The sequence below is a fragment of the Drosophila montana genome, unplaced genomic scaffold, assembly GCF_035044405.1.
Source record: "Drosophila montana isolate Dmon_TW-CO22-7 unplaced genomic scaffold, ASM3504440v1 contig_1505_1, whole genome shotgun sequence".
In the NCBI taxonomy this organism is placed as follows: Eukaryota; Metazoa; Arthropoda; class Insecta; order Diptera; family Drosophilidae; genus Drosophila; species Drosophila montana.
In genome coordinates, this window is record NW_026996452.1 from 2,714,885 (window position 1) to 2,727,871 (window position 12,987).

A 12,987-nucleotide genomic window follows, 5' to 3' on the forward strand; every position below is an offset into this window, starting at 1 on the left:
CCAAAATTTTGTAGCTGCTTCGCTGCTTCCTCTTCTTTCTATTGGCATGCAAAATGGCTTTGTGTTTGAGTTGCGTCGTGATTTGCATTGGCTACACCAATTTTTTTACTCTTTTCCATTTGCTTTTACTTTTACTTCTCACTCACTGCCAAGTAATTTCAACTTACGCTCTTTTCTTTTTGACTCTCTTGCAGATATTGGACGCCAGCTTGTACAGCAGCCAATCACTGGCCACCTCAGCGATGATAGCGGTTTTCTCACTGCTGCTGGTGCTCATTGTGCTCATCTCTTCGCTGTTTGTCTGGAAGTAAGTACAAAGAGAATACAAATAACAAAAGCAACATAGATATTTGTTAAGCGTGCATTGCTCATGCTGTGACTAATTAAGTCCAGCTTGCTTTGCTTCCTCTTTCTGTTCTGCATTGACTAACGCGGGTGCTTGTCTGGGCTGAGTGTTGAGTGCGGGTGTGTGTCTATGCTTAAACTATGCTGCTTCGACTTGTGGCATGTGGTTGGATTGCCTGTGGCTCAAGATAACTTGATTGCAGAACTGAACTCACACTCACTCACACACACTCATACAGTCGTGTGCTTGAGTGGAGCGCCTTGTGTGGCTGCTTGTCTGGTTTTGTCTCGGCTTTGATCGCGGTTTTGAGCGCCTTCTGGGCAACTTTTACCGCAGAGGGCGTTGCAACATGTTGCATGTGGCAGGCTGCTGTTGCGCTCTCTGCTGTTTTTTATATATGCCAGCCAACCACCTCTTGGTTGGGCGTCACTGAGCCAACGTTGGGACCACACAGCGTCGACTGCATTAATTTACTATAAATAAGTGTTGCACAGTAGCAAAAAGAGAAAAATGCATAAGCCATAAAAGTGTTGGGCAGCCAGCAATTTAGCGCCACATGAAAAATGCAAGCAATGCGCCAAATGTGCAGCCAAATAAACAATATAAACTATGCAACTGTACGTACACATACATACATATATAACTGTAAAAACCCATTTGCTAAAGTCACAAAAACAAACAACTAAACCCAGCAACAACAACAAAAGCACGTAAAACGCAATGGCGACCAAACGAGAATTAATGTAGTCTACTTTCCAACACTGACCTACATGTGTGTGGGTGTGCGCTCACTCTAAAAACCAAAACTAAATTAAATTGAAATTTTAAATACACAAGTCAAAAAAAAAACACGAGTAATGGTCGCACACAGACACACACACGCAGTTACATCAACTTTTTGAGAGAGCTCAGAGAAAAAATAAAACAATTTGACCAACAAAAAGCTGAAAAAAAAAAACAAATAAAATCTGCAGCCAAATAACCGCAGCTAAAGCAAACTATGAGAGAAAGAGGAAAACAGGAAAAAAACAACTTGGCGCACGTAACGGTGCTTGGCTTTAATTTACATATGCAGTGCATATGTGTGGGAGAGCAGAGCCAAAGATTTTTGCACGCCCAGCATAGAGTGCCTTTGTGTGGCTAAAGAGGGGAGAGCGGACAGGGGAAAGAGCAGCGTTAGTAGCCGCTCAACTCTACATGCTTTAACAAAAAGTTCGCCTGCGGTCTGTCTGTCTGTAGGTGTGTGTGTAAGAGAGTACATGCACGTATGAGAGTGTGAACGGCGTGTGTTTGTACGTTTTAATGGCTTAACCAAATTTTGGTGTTTTTTTTTTTTTTTGCATTTAGCTTTGCGCATATGAATTATAGCTAAACATTTATTTGATTTCATGAGTGTGCGAGCTTTATGGCGGGACTAAGAGCTTAAGAGTGTGCAGGAAATGAATCCCAAGAGAAATAGGCTGAAAGATCTTTGAAGCAAACGTAATGTTTGTGCGCTCTTAAAAATATAATTTCCTTTAAGGTCGCCCCAAGTTATGAGCAGCAGCGACACCCACATCGACTTTGCTGCTGCTCTTAAAGCTTTGCTCTTTCACTCAACGCAAGTTGCTCGTGCTTCTTCTTCTTCTTCTTCTTCTTCTTCTCGCTAGCATCAACAAGTGTTGAAGTAACATGTTAGAAAGGAACAGCAACAACAACAAGAGCAACATTCGATTTGGCTGTAACGCCCAAAAGTGGGCAATATTCATGGCACTGAAATTAAGCAGGGTGCATGGCAGAGTTGGGCGGCGGGCTGGGGTCGCCTGCTGAGCAGTTGCCACAAGCGCTTTTCATACATATTCATTAAAGTTTGCTGACCGCACGAACACACAGGCCGGATAAAGAGGCGGTCGAGAAGAGAGCAGCGGAGCGGGGGTAGGGGAGGGGCGTGTGGCAAGGCAAACAGAGCAAACCAAATACACGCAAATGTTGTTGTTGCCGTTGTTGTTGTTGTTGTTGTTGCTGCTGCTGTTGTGCTTCATCATTTTTGAGGTTATGGCCATGACCAGGACACGCACAAGCTCACACACACACACACACACGCACACACATAGAAAAAACAGACGAGCATCTTTATTATACGCACACACACACACACACAGACGCTCACAGCATAGCAAAAGCTGCTGCTTTAAGTGTTGCCCCAAAAACTTGCCCCATTTGCTATCTGCATGTGCGTGTTGCTCATCGTGAGTGTGTGTGTGTGTGTGTGTGTGTGAATGACTATGAATGTCCAACGCAAAAAAGAAGGCAAAAAGAAAGTAGAGCTACAACAACAACAACAACAACAACAACTTGAGTCTAGCGCCATTTTCGTGGCATTTATGATGTGGCACATTATTTTTGCCTTTATGGGCGCCAACAACAAATAAATATGAATATGAATGTGAATACATATACATTTATGCATATGTATGTATATTTGTGTGTGTGCGTTTGTGTGTGTGCGTTTGGGTTATCGTGCTGCGTGTGCCGACAACAAAGCGACATAGAAAACCTATAAATAAAATAGCAACTAATTTTATTTATTTTATTTTTTTTCCCTTTTGATTTTCGTCTCATATAATAGAAATAAAATAATCGTAATGTCAACACATAAAAGCCGAAAGTTGTTCTTGTTTTTTTTTGTATTGTTGTTTTGGGGCGTGAAAAAAAAAACGATATCAGATACAGTAGGAGTGGGAACGGCAATAGACAGTTGCTTAAAGCCAAGTTAATTTAATTTGCTTTTTGTTCAACACCAATAAAAGTGTGTTGCAAAAGGAGCTAAAGTATCAGCATTCGATAGTCGATAGCTGGTACTATTTTATTAGTGTTGTAAAACGGGAATCGTTAAGGAATTCAGGCATTGTTTAAAGCGCCTTAAGATTAAAAGTTAATAAATTGTAAAATCGCTCTTTTAAGCCCTTTTAAGGGATATTATATACTTAAATATGTTGAGAAATCTATTAATATTTGACTACAATATTACATTTATGGCTGCCATGGGAGGGGAACTTTTCTCTACCGACTAACTAACTACTGTTTAGTCTGTAATAAAGCTTACGCCAATAAAGCTTAAGCTTACGCACCTTTCATTTAGCCCACCTGTATTTTGTAGCATATTATCTTTTAGAGTCCCCTTTGTAGCTGCCAGCTTTTAATTTACATACTCTTCAGGGATTTCCTAATTGTTTTTTTCTCTCTCTCTCGAAAACCCCTCATAATTACAACACTTTTTCCATTCACACATACGTTGAATTCTCACATACAGTTTTTTTTTTAAAGCGAAATACCAAACCATTTAGTATTTTTTTTTTTCGTTCAAACCATAAATGGAATTTATTATGAGTCCATGGAGTCGCCTGTTCATAATTACCTTAATTATTTTAATAAACCGCCAGAGAGTGCTGAAACCTCACACTATCAATCCCCCTCCCCCCTTCCCCCTCCCACCGTCACCCCTTCCAAACTGACCAACTTTTTGCAAATGTTTGCACATTGAACTTTATTAATTGCATAAAATGTGAGCGATGCCACCCAAAAGTATGCAACATGTGCTGCAGTTGGGTGAAGGGAGTGGGAGAGGGAGAGCGAGAGGGAGAGGGAGAGAGGTTGGTAGAGTTGTTGGCGAGAGTTGAAAAAATCTGAAGCGCTTGTCGTGCAAACTGTTAACATTGTCGCCAGTTAATAATATCTCAATAAATAAGCTCAATTTTATGCAAATAATTACAAATGAAAAGCAATGATAAAAATTGAAACGTTTGCGCTGCAATTTCGATAAGTTTTTTTCCGTGTGCATTTGTTTTTTTTAATTTAATATTGTTGTTTTTTTTCTGCACCCCCAACTGAAGCATGTTAAAGTCAATTGAGATGCCACTTGGCCGCGCACTCATGCATATTAAATAGATACGAGCGCTGGCAACCCTGGCAACAGGGTCCCCAACAAAGTTATGGCCCATGGGCTGCTGCGGTATCTGCGTGTGTGTGTGTGTGTGTGTGTGTGTGCGTGCGTGCGTGTCTTGTCATTAATGTTGACTGCTAAATAAATAAAATCAATTTCGCCTGCTTGCAATTTCACTTGCCTGCCGCGTCCCCTCTCGCCCCTTGTCGCTCGCAACAAAAGTATGACAACCCTGTCAGGCAGTGTGCAATAACGAATCACAATTTGCGCTACTTTCGAGCCGCATCAACTTTTATTTTCGCTTTATGGCCGTGCTACAAAATTGTCTACATATTGCTTCTCGTTGGCCAGGGTTGCCCTGGCAATTTTTAATCAAGAGCAGACCCTAAAGAATACACGTTTAAACTGGCAGGCAAACTTATTTGTTTGAGGTTGTCATGCTCTCAATTTCATTATTATTATATTTATAATTTTTGATGAAATCGCGTTGAAGCTGGATTTGGGAACAGCATTTTCACGAGAATTTCGAATAGGCTTGCAGCAACTTTTTTTTACTTTTGCGAGTGTTGCCACATGTTGGTTCAGCTTAAGACATAAATCACAATCAACGTTTAGTTAACGTAATTAAGTTGAAATTGCATTTCGGAACATTTTTGCGTGGACATTGCTTAAGAAATTCACATATACACTATATATATTGAATTAGACATTTGGCACAGATTTAATGCTTCCTTTTTCACGTTCATATGATTATCGTTTTTGTTACAAAATAACCAAAAACTTTACATTCTTAGCGACAACGAGCTGAATTTGAAATTGGGAACGGGCTTCTTCTTCTAAGGTCTCGCCTACGATTTACAATGCTTTGACTTGTTGCTGCGGCTTTCTGCTATGCACTCTAATAAAGCCTTACCCTTGCCCTTGCCCATGCCCCCTCCCCTTATATCCCTACCATGCAGTTCGATGTCCATTGTTGCATGTTGGCCGCAAATGTGGTTTGCGGCTTGGCGTGCGGCAGCTGCACCTGAAGCAAGGATCAAAGCGCGAACATGCCACAAACGACTCAACACACATATACTTATATGCATCTATATCTACAGATACATACATACATGTGTGTAGTAATAGATACAGACAATTAGATTTCATGGCAGCCGCAACAATCCCCACTCAACCCATTTGCATATCAAAGTCAAAGACTTTGTCTTTTGGTTCTTTTTTTGTATCTTGTTGTTGTTATTGTTGCCACCCTCAAGACGGACGCGTAGTTCATAAATAAAAGATACGCTTGCATATTATAAGAATTGGGCATCGTAAACCCCCCATCCCCCCTTCTGTGTTACCCCTGTGCAACCCCTTCGAAAGCCGACTCGATCTTAGTTCCACCCTCACGTACAATCGCATTGTTGCCTCGGCTACATTTTATTGTAAATTGCTTATGCCACGAGGCAACCCTTGCTGCTTGCCCCAAAGGTATGCCGCATGGGGCAGCTGCTTAAGGAACACCCCCTCACCCATTTTGTATGTATATACTTATATTGAGCTTTAGTTTCCTAGAACTTTTCTTTTACGCGCTGGCCAAATTGTACGGCACTCCTGGGACGCTGCGTCCATTGCAATAGCTTTGGCCATAATGCTCAGAGAAATCAAACATGATGCTTAAGGGGTTAAAGCACACAAACACACCCCCGCACACACACACACACACACTCGAAGCTGCGTTTAAACTCGCATGCGTTGATTTCATTTTTACGCCTCGTAAGTGAAATGAAATGAAATAAGCTGAAGGAAGAAAGCAAAGCAAGACCCCGCTGCTGTCCTTCTGTCCTTCTGTGCTTGCGCCTTTGTTTCGCCTCCTTTGGCTTGTGCGTCATATTGTGGCATGCCACATTATTTAATTTACTTTTAAGAATATTTTACAAGGCACGCAGACAGCCTGACAGCCTGGCCTGACAGTCCTCGCTCACGCGCTAAGCGAAAGGCAAACAGGCAGCCACAGCCTCAGACTGGCTCAGCCAGCGACTCTTAACCTCAGCACACACACACACACACACACACGCAAGCACACACACACTATGCTCTCTCCTCGAGCGGGGTTAATTTGCAACTTGATGGCTTTTGTGCTCTCAGTAGCTTTTGTCAGCTGGCAGAGACTTTCATTAAAATTTGCTTTTTAATATGTAGACAATCAGCTATATAAGTTGACATAAACGCTTTCTCTGCCTTTCTCCCAAGCGAGCTCTTGCTCTCTCTTGAGTGTATTTAAATGAAGTTTTTCTTTTACCTTTGTGCGAGTCTTTCTTAAAGTTTTAACTGGCTGTCAAGTTCAAGAAGTCACGTAATTTGTTATTCCCTTCAAAGCTTCTTGATTCCCTCTTGCGCTTCATTCGTAAACGTACAGCTGTCACTTTTATAATCTTTTCTTTGTGCGGCGCATTCGCAAACGTTCCGTCGCCTGACATAAGCTCTCATTGCTATTAATTGCTATGACATGCTATCAATAATTTATGAATTTCTCTTTGTGCGGCATTCGTAAACGTTTGTTTGTACAAAATCGAATGCGAATTCCTATATTCTTGACGAAAGCACATGCAGACTTCGGTTCTTTGTTTTAGAACGTGCCCGTTGCCCGAAAGTAGGCTAGCATATTATATTATATATGTGCGTATATGTACGTTTATATGCCCCATTCCGACAATCAGATGCGCTGATACGATGGTTGGCTTTCGCTTTCTATTTTGTGGGTCGAGAGGGGAGGGGGGTGGCTCCTTGGTCTTGTGCATGCGAGTTTTTACGAGCGACTTCCGTTTGACAACGCAGCATGTTTACCTACAAGACATTACAAGGCCGACAACTCTCCCACTCCCACTCATCCTCCCCCTCTCCCTCCCCCTCCCCCGTTCCCTTCGGCAACCACTGCCCCTAACCACTACTCATACATTTTGTATACCTGGCCCTGGGGCATGCTACGTGGCGTCAATTTAATTCCACATTTTTCATTATGCTTATGCTGAGCGCGCTTGCGAACTGAGACTTGGCCATATGGCAGCTGTAAGAGGTTGCCGCTCGGCTGTTTGGGGCACGGATGGAATAGAGGGGGAGGGGGTGGGTGGGGTGGTTTTGTAGCTGTTAGCTGATGTTGTCTTTGCCATGGGCAACACTTAATTATGTTCATTATTTTCATGGCACGCGGTTTCCAAACGCCATCGACTTTGCTTTCGCATCCTTCCTTGTGCCTTTGTCCTTGTGTGCTTAGCGTTCTTCTCCTTCTTCTCCTTCTCCCTCTTCTTCTTCCTCCACTCTGCAGCTAGCTGCTTATTTAAATTGAATTTTATGTGGCACACTTTTTAGTGGCATTCCATGTTTTTTTCCTGGTTTTTTTTTATTTTGCTTTGCTTTGCTTTTGTCAAGCTGCTCGGGCTATTTGCCAAAGACTAAATGAAATATTTGCCGGCGTTTTGCTAGATGCGTGTTTACCTGGCCAAAGCCTCGGCCCGTTTGCCGCTTGGCATTTATCATGGCCAGCCACGCCCACCTGGCCACACGCCCATGTCTGAGCCTGCCATTTTGCAGCCATTACAAATCGATTTGTCTTGCCTCGTGCTCGTCCTCGTCCTCGTCCTCTGCTGTCGCTGACCGAAAACTTATTGCTCTATTAAGCGAAACGCAGCTTGAACAACGTCATCAACGTGGCTCTTGTGAAGTCTCTTCTCTTTTGAGTCTCTTCTTTTAAGCTGATTTGCCAAATTAAGTCAAATGAGCTTATGCAGTCGCTCTCTTTGTGTCCCTCTCTCTCTCTCCAGCTTTAAGTTTAGCTTTAAGTCTTTACTAGCAGCTCCATCTTTCTCTCTTCTTTTCTCTCTCACTCTTCCTTGTATAATATTTGCGCTTTCCCCCTCTTTTCTTTTAAGCTGCCTGACACTTAAAGCCATCTGAGCTTTTTAGCACAGTCTGAAGCTTTTGCTGCATGACTCGCTGTTAAGAAAGCTTTAAGCTGATTTTCTCTTGACTTAAGCTTGACACTCTGCTGTTGGTTTTAAATCAGGCAGAATTCTTTTTTGTGACTTGGCTTTCAATGCAAATCTTTAAGTTATGTTTCTCTAATGAGCTTTTGCGAGCTTTAAACTGATCGAACTTAAATGTTTTCGATTTCAACTTGAACTGAAAGCTTTCTGTATTTTGTAAATTTGTTGCGAGCACTTTCGGTTAGTCTGTATTAAAGCCGCTTATTTTCTTTCTCTTATTGCGGCTCTCACAATATAGCTTTAAGATTTTGCTGCGCTTAAAGTGTTTGATAAGTTTTTATAAGTATTTAAAAACACGTATTAATAAACAATTTCTCGTTCTCTTTCTATGCTTACAGAAACAAACGAAAGGTACAGAATCTGCTGCCCTGCAAGACGCCGACGCGTGGCGCCCTCAGCGGCACGCTGCCATTGGGCGGCGGCGGGGGCGGAGCGCACGGTGGGCAGCATCATCATCATGCCATGTACGAGGATCCCGATGCGCATTTGGGTCATCATCGACCGCTGGTGATGCGGCATCATCAATATCAACAGCATCCGCATCATCAGCATCCGCATCATCATCATCTCCATCATCATCATTATCAGCAGCATCCGCATGCAGAGGTTAGTATTGTGTGAATCCCCACCCTCCCTCTCTGCCCCCCTGATGTCCTTTTGTTCGGCAAGCTGTTTAATTGTCGTGCAGGAAGTTTTGTGTTGTTTTTTTGCGAGTTGTTGTCAGGCTTCGAGCTGGGGCTAACATTACGACAATTCCTGTCAAAACATTGCACTGTCATTGTCAACTTGTCACACACACAAGACACTCGCACACACTCACACACTCGCACACACACACACACATTAATTCAATTGTTAAAACTGTGTAAAATGAGAGCTCTGCTTTGATCCTTTCTTCGCATTCATTGATTGTTCTATTGCTTTGTGCTCCTTCCTTAACTCAATTTACACTTGAACTTGACAGCCGCACATATCAAATTCATATTCATATTCAAAGACAGATATATATATATATATATATAATATATATATCCTGCTGCATTATCTGCTTTGCCTTTCGGCTTAATTCGTGCGCCTTTTGTGCCATTTTTGCGACTCTCGACGCCTTTTGTCCCCTTTTATTTCCTCTTATTTTCTTTGTCTTCTTCTTGCTCATATCATCATATTTCTTGCTGCCGCTTTATGGTCCATTTGCCTTCGTCCTGTGTGTGCTAAAAATGAAGTGCGTGTTTATTTTATTGTCTGATAAACAGCTCCCTCTGGCCAAGGGGCAGCTCAAGTCCTCTACTTGGCGTTCCAGCGGGGCAGCCAGCAGGTCCTCGACTCTAAATCTGAATCATTTGGCGCTCTAATTGCTATCCTTTGACTGGGCTCAACTGACATCCTGTGCTTTAACATAATTCCTCCGCTTATAATTTTTAAAGCATTTTATTTGCACGTGCTTAATTTTATGCTGGTTTTTTTTTTTATTTTTTGACCTACTTTAAGCATGTTTTTTCGTCCTGTTTCGTCCTGTTTACGTTCCGTTTCGCTCCGCATATTTATTATTCATTTCTCGCGGCATTTGTTTTTGCCTTTTGCCTTTGGTCGCCTTTGGTCGGCTTTGAGCGCTGTTTCAACAACTGCTTACGGTTTCCTTTACTTTCTGTCAAATACCCTGCAAAGGCATTTGCGATCGTTGGGTATACACCTGACAAGGTTTACTGTGTCTTAACCAAATGACTTTCTATATTATATTGGCTTATACCCTGCATATATTGAGCCGTAAATACCCTGTAAAGTCATTGAACAGTTGTGGGTAGATACAGGTAAATATCAAATGTTTCGCTTTAGTTACTTTTCGTCTAACAGGGTGTTTGCTAGTCGAGCATGCCTGTCAACTGTGCTAGGGCTTATGCTCTGTCCCAACACATTTCGCCTTGTCTTAAAGTTTTGCCCGAGGCTTTGTCAGTTCTGTTTCTGTTTCTGTTCTGTAAATCGCTTTTCACAAGCCGAATGAAAGTTCTCACTAACTCCCTCTCTCCCTCCGTCTCTCTCTCTCTTTCTTTTATAGCTGCTGCAGGGCAAGAGCATACATTATCCGAGCGGTTATCCGATGACGCGCTCACCGCCCTTCCTTGTCAGCTCCTCGCCCGGCCCGGATCCGTATCGCTCCAATGACAATGTCTACGAGGAGCTGGGACCCGGACGCGTGGACTCCGACGGCGAGTCGGAGCCGCCGCTGCACTCCGACGATGATTTTGCCGAGGACGAGCTGTCGCTGCCCGGCGAGTGCAGCTTCCACAAGGAGGCCAACAGCATACCGCTGACGAGCACCGCGCCTGCAGCCACGCCCTACCACGAACGCGCCTCCGGCAGCAGCGGCAGCAGTGCAGCAGCAGCAGCAGCAGCAGCAGCTGCAGCTGCAGGCATGCAGTTGCCGCCGCCCCCTCTGCAGCAGGAGCGGCACAGCGGGCTGAGCTCTGGCTCCTCGACGGCGCAGGATGCCTCCACGGCCAGTGCATCCGCCAGCAGCAGCCACAACAACAACATCAACAACATCATCAACAACAACAACAACAACAACAGCAGCAGCAGTCACGAGCTGGCAAGCGGCGGCCCGCTGCGCCGCACTCCCCGCAGCCGACAGCAGCGCGCGCAGGACGAGCTGAACAACAGCAGCTCCACGGCGGAGATTGCGGATCTGGCGCCACTTTACGATAATCGCAGCAACATGATGTCCCTCGGCTATTTGGCGCGCTCGACGGCGCCGCAATTCTATAATACGCTCGAGCACGAGGTGGAGCGCCGGAATCGCATCAATGCACAGCTGAGCCGGGCGCCGGTGCCGCCGCTGGCGACCATCTATCGGGAGCGCATCCGCTATCCCAGCGTCCAGCAGTATGCGCCAAACAGTGCCAACGGCCTGCTGGCTGCCACCATGCGGGCGCGCACCCAGCCGCGGCTCGTGGACCGCCGTCTGGCGGCGCATCAGCATCAGCATCACCGCATCCATGCGGCGCCGCTGGCAACGGAGCCCGCCTACGGCTATGCGGAGCCCATGTACAATGCCAACTATTATTATGACAGCGTCGGTGCCGGTGCCGTTGCCGTTGCCGGTGCTAGCGGATCGGCTCGTCCCTATGCCTCCACCCTGTTGCCCACAACAACAACAACGACAACAGCTGCGGATTACAGGCAACCCTACGGCGACTCGAGCTTTGGCTCCGACTCCGGCTACAGTCACCACACGCCGGCCAGCTCGATTGGTCGCCAGGATTACGATCTGGCCGAGCCGCAGCTGCTGCCTAAGCCCAGCAAGCTGAGCGCCGCCTTGAGCTTTGGCTGGCATCGGGCGAGAAAAGCAACTGCCACGCCCATCGCCTCCATCAGCAGCAGCAGCAACAGCAACAGCAACAACGAGGCGACCAGCCCCAACAACAACAGCAACAACAGCGCCTGCTCCACGGTCACCTCGCAGCTGGACAACAATAATTCGGCCAGCCTATCCCCGGCGTAGATCCGAAAGGTATTGCCCGAGACCCGACTCATTCGTGTGTGTGTATATAAACTGGGAGCGTAAGGCTCTCTTCCTCTCTCAATATATGTGTACAGTTAGCTTGTAGTTAGCCTAGATGTTAAGCTCTCCTGTATTTGATATAACTAGGTGTAGTTCTACCCTCTCTCCTGTTCTCTCGCCGCTGCGTGTACATCGTGAAAGCAATAGACATATGTTATAGATATGCTTAAGTTAGGAACCCCGCCCCCTACATATATATATATATATGTATATGTATATAGATATTCAATTTGGGGGCTGCCATAAGTTAAAAGTCAGTTTAACTTCTAGAAAGCAAAGAACTTATAGCGTCTAAGTGTTTTTCCAATGTGATTGCCAAATTCTACAATTTAATATAATGAATATAACTGAAAACAAACTAATTTATAACGTAAATTATGAAGAAACTTATCTTTTTATTGTCCAACCTTAAGTATATGTAATTTTAACTGCATTTTATAAGCTTTTGTTTGTTATTTTAGTTTTTAAGCAAAAGAACAAACCGAAAAAAACGAACGTGAAAGAAAACTAAAAAAAAAAAAAAAAACAATACCAAAATATTAAAAGATATCACAAAATTAAAACTCAATTGGCTTTTTATACCCTTGCGGATTTTCAGTTTGCAAAATTTTATTTGTTGTATAAAGCACACCATGTTACAGGGTATCTGCTTTGATTGGGTTTTAACTAGTGCGTCGATGTCAAAAGCTCTCTCTAAAAAATTTTAACAAACTTTTTGTGTTGTTCTTAAAGACTCTACTTTTCAAAATGTTTATTTATGAAACTTTGTTTGAAATTATGTGACATTTCAAGAACGGTTGCATACTTTTGAGCGCAGTTTATTCGAAACGCAGCTGCTGCCAATAATGTGTAGCATGCTTTTAGGCTCGGAGCTTAAATGCAAGACGTAAACAGAATGTTGAAGCGCTCTCTTAAGCGATACAATATGTTAATGTTAAACTTTACATTTGCTTAACATATTCACTGATTTATTTTTGATTTCTTTTGATATTCGCATATTTTTCAGCCCTTTTTATTTTTTACAGCTAAGAAATTGCATTTCATGTAGCCTTTGCTCTGTTAAAAGGCTCTTACAAGACTGTTTACATATTAAAACTAAAACTAAATAATAAAACATATTTACCCCAATGCAAAA

At 43.7% G+C, this 12,987-nt stretch overlaps 1 protein-coding gene across 3 annotated transcripts in view; it reads left to right on the forward strand.

Annotated features, from left to right (window-relative positions):
* pxb overlaps positions 1-12,346 on the forward strand; it is a 28,591-nt gene extending 16,245 nt beyond the window's left edge. For 2 of the 3 annotated variants that reach the window (XM_064695319.1, XM_064695327.1), the window contains exons 3-5: positions 195-307; positions 8,632-8,899; positions 10,347-12,343. In XM_064695319.1, the coding sequence (XP_064551389.1) occupies positions 195-307; positions 8,632-8,899; positions 10,347-11,792 (1,827 nt within the window). In that variant the 3' untranslated portion in view covers positions 11,793-12,343. Of the gene's footprint in view, positions 1-194; positions 308-8,631; positions 8,900-10,346 lie in introns of all 3 variants that reach the window. The other variant, XM_064695336.1, reaches the window with a different exon arrangement.
* Positions 12,347-12,987: the final 641 nt, after the last annotated feature.